General features: G+C 44.0%; 1 protein-coding gene across 13 annotated transcripts in view; it reads left to right on the forward strand.

The window, feature by feature from the left end:
- The window catches only part of atg10 (ATG10 autophagy related 10 homolog (S. cerevisiae)), a 419,083-nt gene extending 412,188 nt beyond the window's left edge, over positions 1-6,895 (forward strand). For 11 of the 13 annotated variants that reach the window (XM_070867422.1, XM_070867041.1, XM_070867373.1 and 8 more), the window contains 2 exons: positions 4,881-4,996; positions 6,262-6,895. In XM_070867422.1, the coding sequence (XP_070723523.1) occupies positions 4,881-4,992 (112 nt within the window). In that variant the 3' untranslated portion in view covers positions 4,993-4,996; positions 6,262-6,895. Of the gene's footprint in view, positions 1-4,880; positions 4,997-5,928 lie in introns of all 13 variants that reach the window. The other 2 variants (XM_070866909.1, XM_070866925.1) reach the window with 2 other exon arrangements.
- Positions 6,896-27,185: the final 20,290 nt, after the last annotated feature.

A 27,185-nucleotide genomic window follows, 5' to 3' on the forward strand; every position in this document is an offset into this window, starting at 1 on the left:
AAACTTTCCAATCCAACTTTATCCATTTATCCATCCAATAAGATATCAAGAAATCAACTAATCACCCTTATGCATTCCCTTAGTGACTGTCTTGTGTGTGCCTTTGCCAATCCTAGTGATGTCATGCAGTGCTACCCCAGTGGCTGCTTGAAGGCTGCTGGCTTTCAGTGGGGAAGGCTGCAGATGGCCTTACAGGACGATCTCGAGGGGCTGATGGGTGGCAGTGTGAAATTGAGTGACTGTGTTCTTCTTCATACTCCTCTCCCTCTTTTTGTTGACCCACTGATTGGGCAGGCTGGATTTTTTGGGTGTCTGAAATGAGGAAACAAGGTAGAGTTGTGGTGAGGGGAGAGCGGGAAAGCAAGAGGTGTATGCTTACACCATGTGCATCTTGAAAATCAGAAGCTATTATGTGCTGAGAGGGAAGTGGGATGTGAGAAGGAGGATAACGTATGAGGATACCAGCATTTTGTATCCTTTCAGCCCTACTGCTGGCCAAGGGCTCAGCTATGCCCCTGTCAAGAGTTGCTAGCACCATCTCCTCCAAGGGGGTGAGGTGAAGATAGAAATGTGACGTGGGCCTCATGTTTGGTACAGATTGTTGTTTGGTGAGTGATAGGGGTGGGGAGGGAGTCGTGCAATGAGCAGTGTGCGAGGCTAGTGGTGTAGTTAGTAGGAGACGACAGTTTTTAAAGATGCATTCGCTGACCTTGACAACTGGTCTGAGGTCATGAAACTTATTTGGGCACTGGAGCCAAGTTGGGGGGCGATACTGCTGGTAATTACAGCCTCGGTGATCTGGTCCCACATCATTCCTTCTGGAGGGCCTCGTGGCCCCTGTGGGTAGAGGACCTCTTGTGTAGTGTTGACCCCCTGCACAAAGCTGGAGTGCTGCATGCAACACTCTGGGTTCCCCTTCCCTGGCTTGTTGAGCCATTTGTGTTAGTGCTGAACCACTTTTACCATTTTTTTATGTGCAGAAGGCAGTCCAGCTGATAACTGCCATTTCGGGATTATTTTTAATGTTTATTTTTTTCAGAAGGCAGTTGAGCTCCAAGGGCTGAAGTCAGATTATTTTTCAATTATTTAAATTTTTTTCATTTTAGAAGGCAGTTCCCCTTTATGGATTCGACACTTCTTTCTAAAATGTGAGGCTAGCTTTAAAAGAACGCTGCCTTGCTCCAGGGACACTACAGCCACACTACATTGGGCTTCCTGCTTAGAGATCGGCTTTGTGCCGCGCTCATTTAAATCTGCAGTCAACACCAAAATACCGCTGCCTACTGCACTCATTTTGCGGGCGACCATTAACCTCAGCCCGCGGTGGCACCGGCCATTTCTCAGCCTAATCGGATTTCTTATCCAAATATACAATGGAGGATTAACTATCTTCAAAGAATCAGGAAAGCCATACTGAAAGTTGGTCATTGTTTTCAAAGGTTTTTACCAACCATTTTAAAATATTTCACATTGTTGCAGCAAACCAGTGGGTGACCCTATTGAAATGACACTGTTCCCATGTTTTTCATGTTGTTTCTGAAGATTCTGAAATACGGCACGTCAACTTTACTTAACCAGGAACTATGACGGTAAAATGAAAGTAATATCCAACCCAACAGATACACCCTTAAACAAAAGAAAAATCTGGTTAAGAATTGTAATAAACATATGTAAGAGTTGAAACTCCTGGCCAGAGGTGAGATGATAAATGTTTCACCGGTGCATTTCAAGACCACACAGCTGTCTGTCTTACCTATTAGTTGAAGTGGGGTGTATAGATTAGTTTCTGAAGTAATGGATGCGAATTAGTCATTGATTCCTGTCAGGTGCTGTTGAGCTGGAGTTACATAATAACTGGCTGATTACTACCATGCCGAGAAAAGATGTCCTTTATTGGGGAAAAATAATTGTAGCATGACATTTACTATAACATTGTTATTGATCTTAATGGGAGTATTTTAAAATCCATAGGTGGGGGAGGTAGGAAAGGAGGAAGAGCACAAGGTGGTTTTATGATAACTATTTGACAATTGCTGTAAGGTTAAGGTAATTAAATAGACAAACAAAAATGGTGAGCTGTGCAAGAAGGATATAAAGCTTCGTGGGTGAAATTGTGCCTTGCGATATTAGTATCGCCGTTTGGAGCGTGGGCAGAAGCATCGGCGGGGCCCTGGTACAGCGGAGGAGCGGGAAGGTCATGGCGGACTTGCGACGAGTGATTGGGGCGGAGGAGTGATGAGGGATCGTGGCTGAGATTTGATGGGTGATCGTGGCGGAGGTGCGCCGAATGTTCGTGGTGGAGGAGCGTCGAGAGATCGTGGCGGAGGTGCGATGAATTTTGTGGCAGAGGAGCGTCGAGAGATCGTGGCGGAGGTGCGATGAATGTTTGTGGTAGAGGAGCGTCGAGAGATCGTGGCGGAGGTGCGATGAATGTTTGTGGCAGAGGAGCGTCGAGAGATCGTGGCGGAGGCGCGATGAATGTTTGTGGCAGAGGAGCGTCGAGAGATCGTGGTGGAGGTGCGAAGAATGTTTGTGATAGAGGAGCGTCGAGAGATCGTGGCGGAGGTGCGGCGAATGTTTGTGGCAGAGGAGCGTCGAGAGATCGTGGTGGAGGTGCGATGAATGTTTGTGATAGAGGAGCGTCGAGAGATCGTGGCGGAGGTGCGGCGAATGTTTGTGGCAGAGGAGCATCGAGAGATCGTGGCGGAGGTGCGGCGAATGTTTGTGGCGGAGGAGCGTCGAGAGATCGTGGCGGAGGTGCGGCGAATGTTTGTGGCAGAGGAGCGTCGAGAGATCGTGGCGGAGGTGCGGCGAATGTTTGTGGCGGAGGAGCGTCGAGAGATCGTGGCGGAGGTGCGACGAATGTTTGTGGTAGAGGAGCGTCGAGAGATCGTGGCGGAGGTGCGGCGAATGTTTGTGGCGGAGGAGCGTCGAGAGATCGTGGCGGAGGTGCGGCGAATGAGAGTACAGGGCCCAGAAAAACCGAGGGCTCGGGCAGCACGAACCAGCTTCACACTGCGATATGTGTGTGCACTAGGTCCGTGCAGCACAACAGGTCTCCAGTCGTCCTGGTTAACCCTTGCCACTGGATAAAGGCCTAGCTCTGTCAAGCCCGTGTGGTGGCTATTGTGCAACGGTCACCACACGTTAAAAAAAATCCACACACAGGCATCTTCCACCCTTCAATTGGAGTTCAGGACTGGAACATCAGGTCCTTCATTAAAACATCTGTGAACTCAGGTGGAAGCAAGTCATCCTCGTTCGAGGGACCGCCTTTGATGATGAACAAATTAGTTAACATATTCAGATGTAATTCCTTGGCTAATTATTGGAACAAAGGCATTAATAATATGTTAAATAGGTTAACCCTTGTTAAAATAACAAACAGAATAAATTAATTTGAGTGCGTTAATGGGTGGTTACTAATGTGGCACAATGCAATTTCAAGCATTTGTTTCCAATATAACTAATAATCGTTTATTAAAAGGTGCCGTGGAATGGTAGGATGAGGATCCATGCCTGTGATTGTCCAGAGGAAACATTTTCAATGTTGGTTAGACAGTGAGCGAAGAGAGATGAGCAGAAGCAAGTTTCTTCCCTACTGAGGTGGGGAAAACTGGAGCCAAGGTCCACATGGGCTGATTTTGTGTTCCATCTAACAGTTGGTGACAGATTAGTATTGGCAGAGGTCTAGTAGTAGCTACCCATCTGCCCTCTTGTATCAAGTTGTATCCAAGAAAAGGCAAATATTCACAGGGTTTATTTCAGCTTATTTGTAGAGTACTGTAAATGTACAAACATTGTGTAGTTCCATACCCTGCTCTGTAACATTTTGCTTCAGAGTTACATAGGGAAAAATTAGCCTTTCATGGTTGCTAAGGACATTACAATGTGAAAGAATTGAAGTACATTCTTCAAAGAACGAGATGCAAGGTATGAATTTAGTACAAGTACTAGGTGTTGTGTCTCTGTTAGATTTGCACTGTCTTGTTTCTTCAACTTATTTTGTCTCAGCAGTATAGAATTGAGAGTGGGTTAGAAATCAAATTAGGGCTTCCTCTCAATGGTTCATCGAGCTCATGCACTGAGGAGCTGAGCGATTATAGACCAGGGAGCACCCAGATTCGAACCTAGCCTGTGCTGAATTAGCTGATCTCAGCCACAGCAATGGTAGGGGCACTAATATTGGCATCAGCACTCCCGGATTAAAAAGTGGAAAATCAGCTATGGTGGCTGCTTCTGATCATTATCCAGTAATCCCTGTTGGAAGTGATTGCGTATGGATGCTGAATGAGGACAGCATAGGGTTTGTCTGTAACCCCCCCTCCCAATGATGGTGAAATAGCTTTCACACACTCACCGTAGACATAAATAATGGGCATTTAAGCAAGGCCTTGGAGAGTACCCTGTGCCATTGAGCCATATCCTAGGAAGGAGTCAATTCCTTCAGGGAAGGGGAGTGGAAAAAACTGGTGAGTAAAGAGAAAAAAATGTAACGAGACAAAAAGCATGGCAGAGCTCAAACTCTGCCTTTTAGACATGTCTAAAAATGTGACTGGTTTCTGCTGATTGGAAACACATTTCAGAGTTACTGACATTCAGATTCAGAATACTTCGGGCTGTATGAGCTATGCTGCCATGCAGGCAATCCTTTTGTAATTCATTATGAGTGCCTTTGAAAATGTCCATTTTACTTCTACTTGTTCTACATGATAATGCAAAGCATACACTTTTCAGGTTGCAAATACTGTTTTGTTTAAATCCGCTAAGACAGAAAGCAAAAATATTTCAAAATTGTAATCACCTCCATTAAAAAAAAAATGCTATGCACCCTTTTTTTGAAGAAAATGCCATGCTTATTTTATGTTTCTTTTGTTTAGGAATGTAAATTACATCACAAGCTGGCTGAGTATGATGGGGCCAGTAGTGGGACTCGACTTGCCGTTGAGCTATGCCACAGCTGTGTCACAGGGCATTTCTGGCCCAGACTGAAAAAGTATGTGTGTACAAGAAATTTATTTTCCACAATGCATTTTCAGTTTAACAATATATGAACAGAGGCTAATGTGTGGAGTGGAATAAGGCAAATTGCACAAGGGGGAAAAAAATCAAGAATTGTGTTTTTCTTTTTTCGTAGGGAATGTTTGTAATAAGAATTACAAATATTACAGTTCTCTGCTATGTAGATGTTTAAATTATCAACAATGCCACTTAGCTTGTTAATTTTAAATGCCGAATGTTTTGTACATGAGAAACAGGAAAGGTGGGGGTTGTATTGGAGAAAGAAAAGTGGAAATATTTTTGAGAGCAAAGTAGTCGTAATCTGATGAATAGAGTCATGGGGATTGAATTATTGGAGTATATCAGTTATTCCAGCTTGATCAAAAACGGTTGGCTGTTCCAGCTGTTACGCAGTAGGGATTTCCTAATAAATTTTAACATATATTAACATTTCTGTTTTCTTTATCAGATCACCAGTTCAATATAAAACAATTAAATTCCTTGTTTAATATAAATGGATCATTTTTGTTACGTAAAATTAATATTAATTTGGTGTTCATAATACTCTACTCTTAAAATTCACGTTATTCAACTGCAAATCACTGGTGCTGCCTTGATGGGTTGAATGTCCTTTTATCATGCTGTAACATTTTATGATTCCATGAATGCAAGTATAGCTGAGGGACTTGATTGACTTTAAATTCCTCAATGGGTATTTGCATTTAGGTTTTCTGCAGCAATTATCATCTGGGTAGGTGGTCTCTTCCCACCCCAGTGGTGGGTCAATTGAGGAAGAGACTGGCAAAATAAAATGTATGCAGTCTGGACCATCAGATGCCCTCCTAACTATGGAGAATAATGTGTGGGGAGGAATCAGGAAAATTATACAACAAAGAAAAGGAAGATAAAGTATATTTTTTTTTATAGGGAAATGTTTGGAGTGGATAAATAAAAATTCAGTTGATGTTTATTGCTGAGAACGTAGCCATCACTGAATTCTGAGAAGAAAAACAACGATCTTTATCCAAAATCAAATGAGCAGCTGCCTACTTGTGCTGTCGAGCTACGTTCTCAGTACTTGCTGCTTGAGACACGTCACTCTGTGGTTAGTCTGTGCTGCTGAAGAAAACTTGTCTTTGACCTGTGATACAGTATTGTTTTAATTGTTAACAAAAGAATCTGTGTCTCTGAGCTTTTAAGATATTTTGTTTAAACACTGTGGCAGTGTAAGCTAATGTGGACATGTTTGCTGAATTGCAGCAGAATGCACTTACCACCAAAAGGGAGTCACACACACATTTTCGACTGGAACCCCTGAGATGGTTTGGACATGATGGAATGAAATTAAATCTGAAAATAAATAAGATCATCCTGAGAAGGAGAAAAACAGAATTTTGATTATAAATGTTGATTATATGCTATAATTGTTGACTAGAATGATACCAAGAAGTTCCCTTAAAACCGTTTCTTCATGCTCTTAATTGTTGTCATAAAGATTCAAGCACTTGGACGGAAGCATTTTATTTTGAACATATAGTTTACATTTTCTGTGTTTTTTGGAAGTGTCACAGTGCCTGAAAATCTGGTTTAATGTTGACACATATTGTGCAAAAGATCTAAGTGAAAATAAGGTATTATAGAAGCTGTTACTGAACAGCACAAACCAGAATGAAAATACAATGGAGCCCTCTTCAGGTCAACTTAAGTTACCTCTAGAAATGCCTATAGTTGACAATTTAAAAAAAAATATAAGCATATATATTAACGTAAGTTCATTTTTAACTATGGAATCTTCTGGGAGAATTTTCTTCCTGTATTTGTAGTCACTGACTTGGATTTCTTTCCAATATTTAAGTTTTTTGTATGTACACCCAATAAACACATACTCAATATACCTTTTGCATTTTTAATTCATTGCTTTTATATTTGTTTAAGTATCTCTTCCTTGTCTGCTTATATTCAAGTTGCAGTTTTAAGTATTAGTAGGTTAAGGACCCATCTCTGAATGTTTGCACAACAAATGCAATTGACTGCCTTTTAAACAAAAAATATTCAAACTGGAAGTATTCATGGAAAACCTTTTAATTCCCTACATGTAGTGGATTAGCTATTAAAATAACGATGTACGAAAGTTTAAAATTCTGAAACTGTGTACCTTTAATTTCATGGCACTTTTATTCAGGCATTTTTTTCAAGGGAACACAAGATTCAGGCAATAAAGTACACATGTCCTGCATATATTTTAGATAAATATAAATCTGGTGCACAGTGTGTATAAAGGAATAGTGACAGACAGATGCTGAGCCTATGTTGAACGTAATTTGGCGAGTCTAGCTTATCAGCTATTGCAAGTACAGCTTACACATGTGACAACAGGCAAAATAATTGAGTGAGTGTGCGGACTTCCAATCTTGAACCGAGGCAACTGAACAGCAATTCCTCGGTTGCTTAAAGGTTCCAGAAAGATAAGAAGCAAGCACTTCGCGACTTCATTAACCTTTTTCCCACTGTATCTTAAAGTGTTAAGCACAAAAAAAATCACTGCACTAACTACTTCTCTTCTTCATTCCACGCATTTTAGTTGTTATGTCAAATTAATATTGTACTCTTCCACGCAAACATATTGTTCCACTCTGGCTTTCAGACACACTGCTCCATTAGAACAATATACCTTCTGTAGAGTTTTACTAAAGCATCCATTCATTGTCTGGAATATATGTAATTAGATGAGAATTTATTTTGAAAATATTTGTGCCTTGAAGTTGAAAATCTAAAACATTTTTCAAGCCGAACACAGTAAAATACTGCATGCTCTTGTTTGTGATTTTAGCTGTTAACTCCCATTGGTTGAATACTTTTTGCTCAGGTGACACATTCTACCATGTGTACGGTTACTTTCTGTATAATGGAGCATATCATTCTGAGTTCATAGTGAGTTAAAAATATAGGTTGCACTTAAGAAAATTACCATTAATTGATCAAAAGAAACAAGCAGAAATGTCTCCTTTTACTGCAAATTCTTTTATTATGGAATACGAGCAATTCACATTCCAGTAATGAACTATAGAAACAAAATACATAGGATTACATAGGATATACGACACAGAAACAGCCCAACCAGTCCATGCTGGCATTTATGCTCCACTCGAGCCTCCTCCCATCTTTCCTCATATAAATCTATCAGCATAACCCTCTATTCCCCCTTCCTCATATACTTGTCTAGCCTCCCCTTAGATGCATCTGTACTATTCGCTTCAACCGCTAGCGAGTTCCACATTCTCACCACTCTTTAGATAAAGAAGTTTCTTTTGAATTCCCTATTTGATTTCTTGGTGGCTATCTTATATTGATGGTCTGTAGTTTTTCTCTTCCCCACAAGTGGAAACATTCTCTCTGCATCCACTCTATCAAAATCTTTCATAATTTTAAAGACCTGTGTTGGGTCACCCTTCAGCCTTCTTTTTTCAAGAGAAAAGAGATCCAGCCTGTATACCCTCGCATTTCTGGTATCATCCTTGTAAATCTTCTCTGCACTCTCGCCAGTGCCTCTATATCCTTTTAATAATATGTACTCTTAAGTGTGATCCAACCAAGGTTTGATACAGGTTTAACATAACTGCCCTACTTTTCAATTCTATCCTCTAGGAATGATCCCTAGTCCTTGGTTTGCTTTTTTTACGGCCTTGCTAATCTGTGTCGCAACTTTTAGCGATTTGTGTATTTGTACTCCGAGATCCCTTTATTCTTCTACCTCACCTAGACTCTCATCCTCCAAGTAATAAATGACCTTCCAATTTTTCTACCAAAATGTAATACCTCACATTTACCTGTGTTGAACTTCATTATATGTCCATTCTGCAAGTTTATTAATGTCCCCCTGTAATTTGTTGCAGTTCTCCTCAGTATTGACTATCCGCCCCTCAATTTGGTGTCGTCCGCAAATTTAGAAATTGTGTTTTTGATTCCAAAGTCTAAATCGATAATATAAATTGTAAACAACAGTGGTCCCAGCACTGATCCTTGTGGAACACCACTACCCACCTTCTGCTACTGTGAATAGCTACCTTTTACCCCTACTCTCTACTTGAGAACCGGGAATGGTAGCATAGAGGTTAAATTACGGGACTAGTAATTCAGAGGCCTGTATTAATAATCCAGAGACATGAGTTCAAATCCCACCACGGCAGCTGTGGAATTTACATTCAGTTAATTAAATAAATCTGGAATAAAAAGCTAGTGTCAGTAATGGTGACCATGAAACTACCGGATTGTCGTTAAAAACCCATCTGGTTCACTAATGTTCACTAATAATATGGAAGGAAGTCTGCTGTCCTTACCTGGTCTGGCCTATGTGTGACTCCAGACTCACAGCAATGTGGTTGACTCTTAATTGCCCTCTGAAAGGGCCTAGCAAGCCACTCAGTTGTAACAAATCACTATGAAAAACATTAAGAAGGCTAAAACCGGACGGATCACCTGGCATCGACACTCGGCACCGGCTTCGGACATGACAACGGCACACCCAGCAAAGTCTTCCTCGCTAACATCTGGGGACTTGTGCCAAAATTGGGAGAGCTGTCCCACAGATTAGTCAAGCAAACAGCCTGACATAATCATACCTTTCAGCCAAAGTCCCAGATCATCCCTGCATATGTCCTGTCCCACTGGCAGAATAGATCCACCCACCCAAGGTGGCGGCACAATGCTATGAGGGAGGGAGTGGCCCTGGCAGTCCTCAACATTGACTCCGGATCTCATGAAGTCTCACGGCTTCAGGTCAAGCTGATTATCACTTACTGCCTTCCTTAAACAGATGAATCAGTATTCCTCCATGTTGAACATCACTCGGAAGAAGCACTGAGAGTAGCAAGGACACAGAATGTACTCTGGGTGGGAACTTCAATGTCCATCACCAAGAGTGGCTTGGTAGCACCACTACTGACCGAGCTGGCCGAGTCCTGAAGGACATAACTGCCAGACTGGGCCTGCGACAGCTGGTGAGAGAACCAGTGTGAGTGAAAAACCTACTTGACCTTGACCTCGTCCTCACCAATCTACCTGTCACAGATGCATCTATCCTTGACAGCATTGGTAGCAGTGATCACCGCACAGTCATTGTGGAGACGAAGTCCTGTCTTCACACTGAAGATACCCTCCATTGTGTTGTGTAGCACTACCACTGTGTTAAATGGGATAGATTCAGAACAGATCTAGCAGCTCAAAACTGGGCATCCATGAAGCGCTGTGAGTCAGCAGCAGCAGCAGAATTTTATTCCACCACAACATGTAATCTTATGGCCCAGCTTATCCCTCACTCTACCATTACCATCAAGCCTGGTTCGATGAGGAGTGCAGAAGAGCATGCCAGGAGCAGCACCAGACGTACCTAAAAATAAGGTACCAACCTGGGAAGCTGCAACACAGGGCTATAGGCATTCTAAGCAGTGAAAGCAGCATGCTATAAACAGAGCTAAGCGATCCTACATAGATATTTGAGCAATAAATATTGGCCAGGCACTGGAAGAACTCCCTTGCTCTTCGAATAGTGCCGTGGGATCTTTTACACCCACCTGAGGGGGCAGGCTGGGCCTCGGTTTAGTGTCTCACTTGAAAGATGACACCGCCGATAGTTCAGCACTCTGTTGCACAGAAGTGCTAACCTAGATTATGTGCTCAACTCTCTGGAGTGAGGCTTGAACCCACAACCTTCTGACTCAGAGGTGAAAATGTTACCATTGAGACATGGCTTACATCTGCCTCAAATGTAAAAGGCTGCAGTTCACAGAAGCCACATGCGGTCCTCCGCTCTCTATAGTCGTTCAACGCCCTTTCTTGGATTGTTGTTCAGTGGCCTTTTTATTGGCGTGAAAAGAATTAAGAGGGAAGAATAATGGGCAAGAGAAAGACTGAGATGTTGCTAGTGGAGCACGAGAGGGTATCAGAGGGGCCAGACATGAACAACTTGAAACAGTGGAACCTGACCTGAACAAATTTCAGAACCATTGATACAGCCAACAACTGCCCTGAATTGCGTTTGCACAAGAGTCCATCTTCTGACTCCTAACTCTCGGTGAAAACTGGGGGAAGGAAGACAGATCAGAGGATCTGACTGAAAATGCATTTTGTGAGTGAGAATAATCGATTCAGGAGAGTTGATGGGAGAGAATTTGAGTGGGAAGGAGAGCAGCGGAATTTTAGAGACATAGACTGCACACATGGTGTGCGGGATTGCAAAACAGCAGAGAAATCAAAAAGAGGGAAAATTACAGAAACTGGAGAAAGAGACAGACGCACGACGCACAGACGCAGACCTGGAGAAAAGAGGAAAATTACAAAAGTGGTGAATGAGCCAAACAAAATAAGAAAGAGAGAGAGAGAACACATCACAGAAATAGCAGATAGACAGAAAAATGGGAAGAAAATAATACAGATATTGAAAAAAAGGAAGGGAGAGAAACTAGAATAGCAGAAAGTGGTAAGCCAATTTTGCTGAGCTGAGATGGAATTTGGCCAAGGTGGACTGGAAACAGCTACTTGATGGTAAATCAGTGTCAGAACAGTGGGAGGCATTCAAGGAGGAGATCCTGAGGGTACAGAGCAAGTATGTTCCCTTAAAAAAAAAAGGGTGGGGCTAACAAATCTAGAGCCCCCTGGATGTCAGGGTAAGATAAAGAAAAAAGGAACAGATTCCGAGAACTCAATACTGCAGCGACTCTAGAGGAGTATAAGAAGTGCAGGGGTGCAATTAAAAAAATATCAGGAAAGCAAAGAGAGCATGAAAGAATGTTGGCAAGTAAAATCAGAGAAAACCCAAAGATGTTTTATAAATACATTAAGAGCAAGAGGATAACTAGAGAAAGAGTGGGGCCTATAAGAGACCACAAAGGAAATCTGTGTGTGGAGGCAGAAGATGTGGGTATGATTCTTAATGAATACTTTGCATCTGTTTTCACAAAAGAGGGGCGATGTAGACTTTGTAATGAGGGAGGAGGAGTGTGAAATATTAGATGAGATAAACATAGTGAGAGAGGCAGTATTAAGGGCTTAGCAGCTTTGAAAGTGGATAAATCCCCAGGCCCAGATGAAATGTATCCCATGCTGTTAAGAGAAGCATTTTCCAATCCTCTCTGGCTAAAGGTGTGGTGCCAGAGGACTGGAGGAGTGCTAATGTTGTACCTTTCTTTAAAAAGGGAGAAAGGGATAGACCGAGTAATTACAGGCCAGTCAGCCTAACCTCAGTGGTGGGAAAATTATTGGAAAAAATCCTGAGGCACAGGATAAATCTTCATTTGGAAAGACACGGATTAATCAAGGAAGTCAGCATAGATTTGTTAAGGGAAGGTCGTGTCTGACTAACTTGATTGAATTTTTCGAGGAGGTAACAAGGAGGGTCGATGAGGGCAGTGTGTATGATGTAGTGTATATGGATTTTAGCAAAGCTTTTGATAAGGTCCCTCATGGCAGACTGGTCATGAAAGTAAAAGCCCATGGGATCCAGGGCAAAGTGGCAAGTTGGATCCAAAATTGGCTCGGAAGCAGGAAGCAAAGGGTAATGGTTGATGGGTGTTTTTGTGATTGGAAGGCTGTTCCACAGGGCTCAGTGCTGGGTCCCTTGCTTTTGTGGTATATATCAATGACTTGGACTTGAATGTTGGGGGTATGATTAAGAAGTTTGCAAACGACACTAAACTAGGCTGTGTGGTTGATAATGAAGAAGAAAACTGCGGATTGCAGGAAGATATCAATGTACTGGTCAGATAGGTGGAACAGTGGCAAATGAAATTCAATCCGAATAAGTGTGAGGTAATGCATTTGGGGAAGTCTATCAAGGTAAGGGAATATACATTAAATGTTACAACACTGAAAAGTGTAGAGGAACAAAGGGACCTTGGAGTGCAGGTCTGCAGATCCCTAAAGATAGTAGACTAGGTAGATAAGGTGATTAAGAAGGCATGTGGAATACTTGCCTTTTTAGTCGAGGCATGGAATACAAGAGCAAGGAGGTAATGCTTGAACTGTATAAAACACTGGTTAGGCCACAGCTGGAGTAATGTGTGCAGTTCTGGTCACTACATTACAGGAAGGAAGTGATTGCACTGGAAAGGGTGCAGAGGAGATTTACAAGAATGTTGCCTGTTCTGGAGAACTTTGGCTATGAGGAAAGATTGGAGATGCTGGGTCTGTTTTCTTTGGAACAGAGGAGGCTGAGGGGAGACCTGATTAAGGTTTATAAAATTATGAGGGGCCTGGATAGAGTGGCTAGGAAAGACCTGTTACCCTTGGCAGAGGGATCAACAACCAGGGGACATAGATTTAAAGTAATTGGGAGGAGGATTAGAGGAGATATGAGGGGAAATTTCTTTACCTAGAGGGTGGTGGGGGTCTGGAGCTCACTGCCTGAAAGGATGGTAGAGACAGAAATCCTCACCACATTTTTTAAATACTTGGATCTGCACTTAAAGTGCCGAAACCTACAGGGCTACGGACCAAGAGCTGGAAAATGGGATTAGACTGGATAGCTCTTGGTCGGCCGGCACGGACACGATGGGCTGAAATGGCTTCCTTCCGTGCTGTAAATTTCAATGATTCTATGATTCTATGAAATCAAAGAAAATGTTACAAAAACTGAAGAGTTTAAAATAGAGTAACTAGAAAAGAAATATTAATGTTGAAAAGTGTTAGGTTCATTTTGGAGTGTTTTTTAATGATCACTGGGCTACAAACATATTGAAAATTGGATTCTTGTTTTTATATATGGAGACATTGAATATTCTAGCAATGAGGTGATGTTGAATTTGAAAAAAATCATTGATTAGGTTGTACTGTGTACAGTTCTGGGCATTTCATTATCAGACGGATATTAGAACCATGAAAAGAGTACAGCAAAAATTCATTGGAAATTATGCATATTATTCTTTCTTGCTATTGTCCATCTCCAACTTTGTATCCAAGATGTCTCCCATTGACTCCCAATTCCAGCTCGATCCCCATGTCTCCTGCAACTCCTTACTTGAATCCCTCTGATTTGGTTTCCATCCCTCCAATGCACTGAAATAGCTCTTATCAAAAACACAAACTACATTCCCTGTGACTGTGAACATGATAAATTATTCCTCTTCTACCTCTCTGCAGCCTTCGGCACACCACCTTTCCCTGACTCCTCTCTTCCATTGCCAGCTTGAAGGGATTGCCTTCTTATGTATCCAATCATAGCCAGAGCATCTCTGCCAATGACTTCTCATTCTACCCGCTGAGACACCCTCATGATTCTATCCTTGACTCCTTTTTCTTCCTCACCTGTAAGCTTCCCCTTGGTGACATTATCTGCAGACACTGGGTCAGCTTCTACATTTATGCTGATGACATTCAGTTACACCACCTCCCCCGATTGCTCCATTGTCTCTGTTCTGTCAGACTGCTGGTATGACATCCAGGCCTTGAAATTCTATGGCGCGTGTCCTTTTTTCGGGTGCAGGAAGTGCACACGCATTATGAGCTAATAGTGCACTGCCTGCCATATTGTTGTAGGCCAAAAAATAAGTGTAGAGAGCCCAATGCCTGAAACAGGCATTAGGCGTTTCTACATATGCAAATAATAGCCTAACGCATGTTTGCAACCCCTGTGCAAGATTGAGTTAACCTGGCTGGGGTGGCTGAGTTCAGGTAAACATGATCTACATGCGGCCTAAACAGCGTTCCTTAAAGGGACTGCTGCAGGCTACCACCAAAAGAGTAAGATTTTAAAATATATTTACCTGAATGTGGAGCCGGGAGGAACAGGAGTGCTCCTCCATATAAACAATGGACCATTGACTTCCAGAAGGCATTTGACAAGGTGCCACATAAAAGGTTACTGCACAAGATAAAGGTTCACGGGGTTGGGGGTAATATATTAGCATGGATAGAGGATTGGCTAACTAACAGAGAACAGAGAGTCGGGATAAATGGTTCATTCTCTGGTTGGCAACCAGTAACTAGTGGGGTGCCGCAGGGATCAGTGCTGGGACACCAACTATTTACAATCTATATTAACGACTTGGAAGAAGGGACTGAGTGTCATGTAAGCAAGTTTGCTGACGATAAAAAGATGGGAGGAAAAGCAATGTGCGAGGAGGACACAGACAATCTGCAAAAGGACATAGGCTAAGTGAGTGGGCAAAAATTTGGCAGATGGAATATAATGTTGGAAAGTGTGAAGTCATGTACTTTGGCAGAAAAAAATCAAAGAGCAAGTTATTATTTAAATGGAGAAAAATTGCAAAGTGCTGCAGTACAGCGGGACCTGTGAGTACTTGTGCATGAAACACAAAAGGTTAGTATGCAGGTACAGCAAGTGATCAGGATGGCCAATGGTATCTTGGCCTTTATTGCAAAGGGGATGGAGTATAAAAGCAGGGAAGTCTTGCTACAGCTATATAAGGTATTGGTGAGGTCACACATGGAATACTGCATGCAGTTTTGGTTTCCATATTTACGAAAGGATATAGACATAGACATAGAAAATAGGTGCAGGAGTAGGCTATTCGGCCCTTCGAGCCTGCACCGCCATTTAATGAGTTCATGGCTGAACATGCAACCTCAATACCCCATTCCTGCTTTCTCGCCATACCCGTTGATCCCCTTGATATACTTGCTTTGGAGGCAGTTCAGAGAAGGTTCACGAGGTTGATTCCCTGGGATGAGGGGGTTGACTTATGAGGAAAGGTTGAGTAGGTTGGGCCTCTACTCATTGGAATTCAGAAGAATGAGGTGTGATTTTATCGAAACTATAAGATTATGAGGGGACTTGACAAGGTGGATGCAGAGAGGATGTTTCCACTGATAGGGGAGACTAGAACTAGAGGGCATGATCTTAGAATAAGGGGCTGCCTATTTAAAACAGATGAGGAGAAATTTCTTCTCTGAGATTGTAAATCTGTGGAATTCACTGCCTCACAGAGCTGTGGAAGCTGGGACATTGAATAAATTTAAGACAGAAATAGACAGTTTCTTAAACGATAAGGGAATAAGGGGTTATGGGCAACCGGCGCAGAAGTGGAATCGAGTCCATGATCGGATCAGCCATGATCTTATTGAATGGCGGAGCAGGCTTGAGGGGCCATATGGCCTACTCCTGTTCCTATTTCTTATGTTCTTATGACCCCGAATGTGACCACGACCCCATGATTGAGACCTCAACCCCACGATTGCAACCTTGACCCCCACGGTCACGACCTCGAACCCCCCTCACCTCCGATCAGCACCGCTTCTGATTGGCGCTTCTTTCCTGATTGCCTGCCCCTTTAAGTACTTACTCGAGGACCGACGGCAGCGATGAAGGTCCCATATTCAAAGCCTCTTTGCCGGTAAGCTGCCTGAGGATGCCTAGTAGGTGTCCGCAGCTCGGCAGTATCATTTAAATGAGATGCGAAGCCCAATATCGAATGCGTGTTGTGACTACCTGTTCAGGATCTTGGACTGATCCCTGTGCAGGCCGGTGTGATCAAATTTCCACATGCCAATCTTGGATAAGCCTTAAGTACCTACAGCTATATATAGGGAAGACTAATCTTCAGCCACTGCCACTTACTCTATCAACCTCGTCGTCACTGTTTTAGCCTTAACCAGACTGGTTTCAGCCTCTGAGAATTGTTCAACTCCGATCTTAATTTCCGATGCCCTGTACTCTCTATCACAAAGACCACCTACTTCCACCTGGGACACCTTCCACCCCTACCTCAGCTCATCCGATGTGAATCCCTCATGGCTTTATCATTTCTGAACTTGACCACACAATGCCCATCTTGCTGGCCTCCCAGCCTTCTCCCTCCACAGACTGCAGCTCATAGAAACTGTCTGCTTGACCACATTATTTTTCAGTTCAACAACTCCTCAAGTTCCGGGTGACTTGGGAAGGTGGAAATGCACCACAGTCTTGGTTGGGGGAATGCATTTTGGGGTGTTACCTGGATCCACCACAAATTACGGGAGGGGAGGCTGCTTCTTTGGCCTGACCCCTGTTATGCCTGCAGCCAGCTGTGAGGACGTTCCAGGCTACTCCATCAAGCTTGCCACCTGATCAGCCCAACAGGACCTACGATTGTTAAGAGCAGATATAGGTCCTTTACAACCCCAGGAATCAGGGGGCTGATTTAAAAGACAGTCACACTTTCCTGGGCCTCAGGTATTCCTACTTCCATCACCTCATAGAGTGGGTACATCAATTATGCCTTGTCCATGCAGGTTGGGAGGGGGACGGGGGGGGGGAGTGGAGGGCACGATGGCAGGTAAAGCAGCTGATGAAAGGCTACCCTGCCTCATAGTTGCCCTCTTAAAAGCATCCGTGTAATTTCACGGCCCTTGTCATCGGAAGAGCTGACCACCCATTTCCTGCATTTATGCAGGTTCAGAATGGGCGTAAATTTACGTGGTAGTTCAAGCCCACGGGCTTCCTTTGAATTTACTTTCGAAATTGGCAAAAGCAATCCCAGTCTTGGAATTGACTTTGACATAATACCTGATTTACACATTTAATAAAAAGATGTATTTGACAAATTAAATCATATTTAACAGCAATACCAAACAAAGAAGAGCTGCACTGAGTTAGCAGTGAGACAGTTGCCAAATAATTACTGCCCAACAGACAGCATTGATTTTCTCACTGAGTGAAATACCAATCAGAATTCACTATACGCAGCGCTGGGTTGGCCAGGCGAGTGACACTTAGCCACACAGAAAAACTCAACATTTGAAGAAAACAAATAAAAATAAATAAAACTATGACTGGTCTGTAAAGATGATGTAGGTTTGACTTTAATACAATTCAGCTTCATAGGCCAAATTACGAAATATTAATCCTGATTTTGATGTATTGCTGTGTTCAGTGGGTTTAAGACGATCAAATGTAACAGTCATCGGTGATTTATATTCAAAGAACTTCAATGAATAGTGGCTTGTATAGAAACTATTTCTGGAAAACTCGAATGCTAACCTGAATTCTAAATTATTTGTAAACTTGATTACCCCAAATCTTTGGTAAAGTACAAATAATTCACAGTTAAAAAGGAGAAAAATCTGAGGGTGGAAATTGGGTATCGCCGATTTTGAGGCGTTGACACAAGCTGAGTGCAGATTTTAACTGCAGGCAGCATTTGCCGCCTGGAACCACGAAATTCAGTTTTGCCACCTGAAAAGTGGATTGCAGTGTTAAATCATGGCGTTGCACGTTACTCTGGAGACCGTAAACGGTGTTAAGTGGGGCGGCAACAGCAGCATTTTTACAAAATTAGTTAAGCATTTGCTATGATTTTCAGTTAATAATTTTGCACTTTCATCCAATGCAATTTGGAGCTGCACCACATACATATTTGCGCACCTGCATTCAATTGAGGCAGTGATTGATCGTCTCACCGCCTCGTCGTTATATTCACTTCCTACGCACTCAGTCAGATGGGGCAGATAGCAGATGCAGCAACAGCTCGCCAACGCATTCACCGCTTCTCAGACGCTGCCATTGATACACTCCTTCAGGCCCTGGAGAGGCTACTGAGGACAGAGACTGGGAGAAAGCCACAGTCACAGGTTTTTTGACGCCTATGGAGGGAAGTGGCTGAAAGAGTGTCAGCGAGTGACACGGTGCACAGGACAGCCACTCAATGCCGCAAGAAGTGGAACGACATGTCGCGGCTGCTGAGGGTGAGTGTCTTTAACATTAACCTGACCATGCCATGCTGTCAGCTCAATGTGCAGTCTGTCCTCAATGTGAATGTGTCGGGCCCCATGCTCTACATGGGTGAGGTGAGATGCAACATTCGCATTTGCAGCCTCACCCAGTCCAAGGGCCTGCAAGCGCTGGTAACCTTCCTCATCCGTTCATCACATCCACCCCTCATCTTGTCACCTCCTCACTCTTCATATGCATGTGGAAGATGGTAGCCTCACCATTACAGTTAGGTCCTGGCCCCCCCATTCAAGCATTGGCAAACCAAGGACACGCAGCTAATCTAAGTTTCTTCAACTTGTGAAGACTCATACAGTAACATATACTCAACTATGTAAGGCACTTGGGACAGACCGATAGAAGGACAATAACTCTGACATTCTCTTTAATCTTGCAGGCCAAGCTCGCCCACAATCGAAGGGAACATATGAGGAATGGAGGAGGGGACCCTGACCTCCAGCCCATTATCGGGTTGGAGGAACGCATCTCAGCCCTGATGGCCGCTCAGGTTGGTGAGTGGTGGTAGGTGAGGCCGATCCGCCTTGGGACAGTGACGGTACATTGAGTTCCTTTGCAGCATTTAGTAGGCCATTTAGCCTTGATACCACAATCCTTCAACTCTTTCCATGAGACTGGCATTTCCAAGTGCTTTTCCTGGTCCTGGCCCCCTCCCCTGCAGGTAAGCACTCTTCTCTGGCTTTGTGCTTTCAGATGATCAAGCAGACGGACCAGAGCCTGCACTTCAGCCTTTGAGTGCGAGAGATGTTGCACAGGAGGAGGAAGAAACCTCTATAGACGTCACACAGGAGACAGTGGCCTCAGAGAGCGGGGCCAGCAGCTTTTGGGAGGAAGGCGTGGTTGGGGGGGTGGAGGTGGGTGATGCCCCAGGACCCAGTGGCCTGCAGCAATACCGTGGGGAAGGAGAAGCCCCGGGACCAGCTCCCCGGAGGGTGAGTGCGCGCCTGAGTGATGCTCAGCAGCACTCTGATGATGAGGCCGAACTACAGGTTGTAGCAAGACAATCATTGCAGTTGCACAGCGAGCTGCTGGGTGCACTGGCAACGGTGTTCGTGAGTCTCGATGTACTAGCTGTGAGGATGGAGGAGTCCGCCTCAAGGTTTGCACCTGCTTCTCAGCAGCCCACCGAGCCCATCCTTGATAGAGACCAACGGATGTTGGATGCAACAAGTGACGATGGGGTCTCAGACATGGTGGCACGGGCTATGATTGAAGTTGCAGTAGCCATTGAGCACCAGGCTGACGCTATTGTAGGTCTGCATAATGTAATGTCGTTGGTGCGTGGTGGCATCAATCAGCTCTGTGGTGTGCTGCATAAGCAGTCTGTGTTAATGCAGAGTCAACGTGATGCCATGAACGCACTGACCGCTGCCATTGTGTCTGTGACCCTATTAGTTCAACGGAGACCTAACATTGCCAAAGCAGATTGCTCCAGATGCTGAGGCTCTGTCCCGGAAGAGTAGCAGCATGTCGGGCCAGTTGGAACTCAGGACGACATAATTCCGTCTTTACATCTACCGCTCTCTGCAACCCATCCACAACAGAGTGCTGCCGCCCATGCTGAGGTAATGCAGTCCACAGCTGAGTCTTTCAGGCCCGAGCTGGTCGGGGACGTCCTGCTAGGCCACCATGAATAGCAGCGGCTCAAAGTGAGCAACCGACTACCAGCCTTGCTGCAGACCCTGAGACCCCATTGAGGAGGAGCAGCAGGCATGAGAGGGGGGGTGAGAAGGGAAGGGGTGGGAAAGCAATCAGCAAAACCCATTAAATAACTGGGGGATGGTGGCCACAGATGCTGGCCTTTGTTAAACCTTGTTTAAATCTGAACTCGTAAATAGTTGCACTCGGATGAACCAACAAACAATTGTTTGATAGTCGCTAGAGATGTCTACCTTGTTGGAAAATTAACTCAGGTAAATAGTTGCACTTGGATGTCGCTGGGAATATTTGAAGGGGTAGTGTGGGTTTGATTATTTGCTGAGGATTATGGCGCTATGTTGTATTTCTTTACAGAATACTATGGTTTTTCTGTTAAATAAATGAGTTATATACAGGGAGGCTTGTAGGGTGGGGAGTGATGTGTTCAACAGATACCAAGGTGTATAGGGTGGCCTTTCGGCTTGTCTAGCATCATTCACTGGAATCGATGCGTGATGAGTCTCTGACGAGCAGCCCTACCAGTCGCAGCAGTGTGAGGCTTCGTCCCTACTTCCTTGCTGAACCTGAGCCATCTTATGCATTGTTCCTCGGACATATCAAGGTAAGAGTAATGCGCATAGTAAAACCTGCGTGTGTACGGCTTCCTATCCCAACGTCTGGGGTTTCTCCTCTGGCGTGGACTCACATTCGCCATAAGCTGTCTCTCTAGCCTGCGCCTTTGAAGTCTTCACCGCAGGACGACTTGATGTGCCATCACTTCCCCCATTGAGTTGCAGTGGTAACAGCGAGATATGAGTTGCCAATGTCAATGACCTGAAGCCCACCAATGTTTGGGAAATCCTAGTAATCAAGCTGAGTAGTCAGCAGATGCAGCACACCAACACCTACGCACTGTGCAATGACCAAACGCTACACTAACCGTGACCTCTGTGCCCCGGCTGCAACTCCGTTTAAATGCTGCCCCAGAATCCTTACCTCGCCTTGTGAACGGCAACCTTTTGTGGTGTGTTTGTCACCAGCCGGTTAAGTGAAGTGGCAAAGGTGAATTTGGTGAGACCGGCGCCAAGGAGGCGTTGCTCATGAACTGACGTCATGATTTTCATGCCGGTAGTCAGCAGGGCGGCAATTCTTTATGCCCTTGAAAAAACAGAACCGAATTTCGCATCAGGCATCAATGCCAGCATGAAGCTGCTGCCGCCCAGACAACACCTAACATCGGCGTTATCAGCTGACGTTTAGTAACCGAATTTCATCCCCTGAGTATCTTATTTTAATGAAATTGAAAAATTATTATTAATTTAGAATTCTCAGTCATCACAAAAATATATGTTGACTACTGAATTAAAGCTGCCAGTTTTAATTTGTTTTACAATAGTATTCATAGGAATGCAGCTTTTTTTTCTCCTCAAATCATTTGGCAAAGATGGAGCAGATGCATGCGACAGTTTGAATATAATTTATAGTGAATACCTCATGCACTAGAAATGAAAATCATTTTCATATGGAAGAAATTTGAGAACCACCATTTTCTGAAATCAATTCACCCAATTTATTTGCTCACAAGAGTACTCTTTAGCTTTTGGAGTTCCATTGGACTTGTTTTTTTAAACTTCATACTCATTCAGGTCCATAGCTTTGGGAGTCCCTGAAGTCTTAAAAGGAGCTATTTAAATGCCACTGATGACAACCTACAGGTGGTCTTCCTGTGTGTGCTAGTTCACCGAGAACTTGCCAGCTAATGTCATCAAGAAGACGACTGAATGCCTGAAAGAGGCCTCCAACTCAATGTTGAAGGTCTATCCAGAGAAAAGTGTGAGGTCTTGTCAAAGGAACTTAGAATGCAAATGATCGACGATTGCACTGCCTGAAAGGGTGGTGGGGGCAGACTCGATTTTATCTTTCACAAGGGAGTTGGATAAGTAACTGAAGGAAAAAAAATTGCAGGGCTACGGGGAAAGGGCAGGAGAGTGGGACTAGCTGAGTCGGCAGGGGCTCGATGGGCCAAATGGCCTTGTTCCATGCTGTAACCACTCTATGATTCTATGATATTCTTGCCCTCCAAGAAACCAACCTACCTGAACTCAACCCACACCGGATCCATGGATTCCACATGATAGCGTGCCGATACCACGCATGGCCACGTACATCCAGGCCGACCTAATTACTGAAGCTGAAGAAATGCCCCTGGCAGAATTGGGATTTGAAGCTCACTTCAGAGTTGAACAGGATACTGAGATGGTGCACCATCGTGTTTAGCCTGAGCAAACAGCTGGGTAAAGGAATGGATTTGGCACCTGGGGTGAAAACTTCTAGTGGGAGCCAAACAGAATGGCTCCCTTCTTGCCAAAGTTGAATTTGAGAACATTTTAGCTCATTCAGAAATGATTCAGATATGCAGCTCGACAGCACATCAGCAGTTGTAGAGTCAAAAGTGGTGGCGGGAAGTCATCAATAGCAATAGAATTCTAATGTTTGGTTGTTACATGCTTTGCATGGTGGATTAAAATTCCAAGGGGGAATGTTGAACTTGCAGCAAGCATTGCAGGAACAGGACTGAGGTACACTACGTATTTGCAGCAAGTATATGCAATCTAAATTAGTGCCACTGATGGGCAAGCCAAACAGCAATTTTTAATCCTCTTATGGTGCATTTACACTACAAGTTGAGCATTAGCTTTGTGTTTGTTTAAAATGTTCCTTTTCACACAAATTTTGTGGAGAGAGGTACTGAAAAATCTTTCAAGGACTGAAATTAAAGGTTCCAAATTGATTGATAATTTCAACAATTTTATGGAATTAACTTGAAAGTTTTGCTATTGTCAAGCACATAGAAACATGACGCACAATTGCAAATCAACCATGATATGTGTGCGTGCATTTTGTAAAGAAAATACATTCCGTTAACATTTACACACACCTTTATTTTTCAAGTTGATTCAAAGACATTTCAATTTTTCCATGATGTACAATGATTTAGAAAAGCCACACAAATTCCATAACTATGTGGTGACGGGACAAGATTACTTCCTTCGTGGTACTGTACTTCATAATGCATTTATTTTCATGCATTATTTCTATCTATAACCACGTAGGATTTCACCGTACTGGAAAGAACGGTGTGGTCCGTTTCACAAGCCATAATATTCCACAATATTTCTCGTATCCCTCAGGCAAATTCTTTACCAGGTAGTTATCTAATTATCTCTGCTATAATTAACCCTCATTGCTTCCCTTGCCAGTCCATTTCATACATTCACTACCTTTTAAATAAATGTAGCTACATTTAAACTGTCTTTTCATCCTCGCTCTTCTAAGTTAGTTATGCCCATTTATTGCAGGATCTGTTAAACACAGTGGGTTGGATTTTTGGTTGTCTTTAGCCTCAGTTAGCGGCCAGGGGGAGCATTAATGCAAGCATTAGAGCTTAGCGACCGGGCACACAGCTTTTAGCGCCCTGCTGGAAAATTCATTCGAGGCTCATTGTATTGTGTTGCTAACACAGATGAGACTGTACACAGGGAGGTTAAAGTAACAGTGACCTCAGTCTTTATTAAGACACTCCAGAGTGAGGAACAGGCGTTAGGGGCTGGCTTATATACAGTGCTCCCAAGGGATGCTGGGATCCCTTGGTACTTCAGGGGATGCACTCCCTGGTGGCGGTACATGGGAGTGCATGCTTTACAGATACTCAACACATTGGGGGTGCAAACCACTCACGCCTGGCTTCTGACGATCACTCCGATCATTATGTATTCCTGGTGCAACGCGCCGCTTGCGGCCTGATTGTTGAATTTGGTGTGTGCGCCTCATTGAGTGTCCACCAATAACAACGTCTGGAAAAACAGTCAGTACAGGCTTGCAGAGTCGTTAACTGGTGGCTACTTAAATGGATGAGGAAGCGCTTCCCTCGGAGGTCACAGTCAGTGCAACGTTTACAGAGGGCACGGTGCGTGAGCCTCCGAGTTTGCAGTGGCAGACACACATACCAGTACAGGTTGAAAACAAGTTGATTTTGAAAACTTTAATGGGTGCATTATTATGCCGCGCCTATAAGACTCGGCTTTTCCCGGGATCTGATTTGGAGATTCGCGCAAAATGTACGGACCAAACTTTCATTATGGCCCCCCCAGCTTTTGGTGTGCAATGGCTGATTTATTGCCCCTGTCAGCTCTTCGACCGACTCTGACGAATTTCTGGGCGAGAGGCGCAAACATTTTCAAGGCGCTAAAAGTACCGCTCCGACTGGATTAATGCTGCAACAAAGGCACGACCGAATTTCTCCCCCACTGACTTTTATCTTGTTTATACTTGTTTGCTTTAGGATCTTTAATACTTCAATAAGATCACCAAAAACCTTTCCTTCTCCTGTGCTTTCCCAGCTTCCACTGCATCTCCGGATTATTCAGGTGCCTAATCCCAGCTATCAATTTAGTTGTTCTTTGCTGCACTCTCTCCAGTGCTGGATGTCTTCCCCATATTGCGGTGGCCAGCATTGTACACACTACCCCAACTGGAGCCAGACTAAGGCTCGGTTCAAACTCAGAATCACATGAGAATTGAAATCTATTCTTCGAACTATACAGCCTAACATCCTGTTGACTCTCTTTATTGTTGCTGTACATTGTGCTGATGGTTACATTTACCTATCCACAAGTGCAATCAAATCTTTTTCCTGTGTTGTGTCCTGTAAAATAATCTCGTTCAATTTATATTGCCGCTGTTTGTTATCATTTCCCAACTTTGCATTTGTCCACATTAAATGACATCTGCCACGTCAGCCCAGCTCCCTAACCTACTGTTGTGTATGCAATAACTCAATAGACTGAATACTGTAAACTCCAAACAGGTAGAAATCTGGCTCTACTTTATTAGGGCCCAAAGTGATTACATTACAAGATGGCTGGCCTTTTATACCTGGGCTGCACACACGTGCGTACAGCCCAATGACCTCCGACAGTGGCACCACCTGGTGGCTAGTAAACCCAAGCATACGTACATGACAGTATCTCCCTTTAAGATATTAGTAACGGTCTTTTTACAAATTGAGACGGTCCGGGGCTTTCTGCTCCCGAGTTGATCGTCTCAGTTCAACTCCAGCCTTGGGCGAACATTCTGAGTCTGTTATGACTGGGGGCTGGGTAGCCGATCTGATGGGAGTGGCATTGACCATGGCAGGGATTGAAAGTCCAGATTCATTGACCATGTCAGTGATTGAAAGTCCAGATTCATTGATGACAACGGAGTCCTCTGATGACTGAGGGTAGGTTGGTTGGTCACTGATTGTGTCTTCCTCAGACTGTTCCGGTTCATCCACATGCTGCAGCTTTATCTGATCAACATGTTTCCCTGCATGTTTGCCCATTCTTGAGCTTAGCGATAAACACTCTGTTACCCTCCTTGGCCGTAACAGTACCGGCGATCCAGTTGGGACCTTGACCATAATTCAGTACATACACAGGATCATTGATAGAAATGTCGTGTGACACAGTAGCACAATCATGATACCCTTGCTGACTTTGACGTCTGTATTTGACACAATTATTCAAATCAGGGTAGACAAGAGAGAGCCCGGTCTTGAGATCTCTCTTCATCAATAGTTCAGCAGGGGAGACCCCGGTAAAGGTATGGGTCTTCTTCTGTAATGAAGCAATATGCATGACAAGCGAGTTTGTAGTGAACCTTGAGTCACAGGTTTCATACTCTGCTTGATGGCTTGGACCGCACGCTCTGCTTGTCCATTGGATGCGGGTTTGAATGGTGCTGACCTCACATGTTTGATACCTTTGAGTTTCATGAACTCTTTAAACTCCATACCGGTGAAGCAAGATCCCTTGTCGCTTCGAATGATGTCAGGCAGACCATGCGTAGCAAACATGACACAAAGGCACTCAATGGTAGCTGTGGATGTGTTGGATGACATGATTGTACACTCGATCTGTTGTGTATCTGTAAAGCATGCACTCCCATGTTCCGCCACCAGGGAGCTCATCCCCTGAAGTCCCAAGGGATCCCAGCATCCCTTGGGAGCACTGCATATAAGCCGGCCCCGAAGGCCTGTTCCTTAACTATTTTGGTAACTTCCTACCGGGGTCAAGCATCCTTTTAGAGCTCCTACATGTGTTATTGCACAAAGGTGAGAACTTGGTATGGGGAAAAAAAACAAGTAATTGCTTTTGAGAAACCCAGAAACATTTTATGCTCCAACAAGCTGCTTGTATTGTATAACCCATGTAAAAGACTTGTGCTAGTATGTGACGCGTCGTCGTACAGAGTCGGGTGTGTATTATAACAAGCTAAGGTTGCAGGGAAGTTGCAACCTGTTGCCTATGCTTCCAAAAGCTTGTCTAAGGCCGAGAACGCCTACAGCATGATTGAGAAAGAGGCATTAGTGTGTATGTTCGGGGTAAAGAAAATGCATCAGTACCTGTTTGGCCTCAAATTTGAGCTGGAAACCGATCACAAGCCCCTCACATCCCTGTTCGCTGAAAACAAGGGGATAAATACTAATGCCTCAGCCCGCATACAAAGGTGGCCATTCGCGCTATCAGCGTATAACTATACCATTCGCCACAGGCCAGGCATCGAGAACTGTGCGGATGCTCTCAGTCGGCTACCATTGCCCACCACGGGGGTGGAAATAGCGCAGCCTGCAAACTTGTTGATGGTGGCGCAGCCCACAGACTTGTTGATGGTCATGGAAGCGTTTGAAAATGATAAGTCACCCGTCACGGCCCGCCAGATTAGGACTTGGACCAGCCAAGATCCTCTGCTGTCCCTAGTATAAAAAAAAAAGTGCACTGCATGGGAG

Source organism: Pristiophorus japonicus, chromosome 1 (genome assembly GCF_044704955.1).
Source record: "Pristiophorus japonicus isolate sPriJap1 chromosome 1, sPriJap1.hap1, whole genome shotgun sequence".
NCBI lineage: Eukaryota > Metazoa > Chordata > Chondrichthyes > Pristiophoridae > Pristiophorus > Pristiophorus japonicus.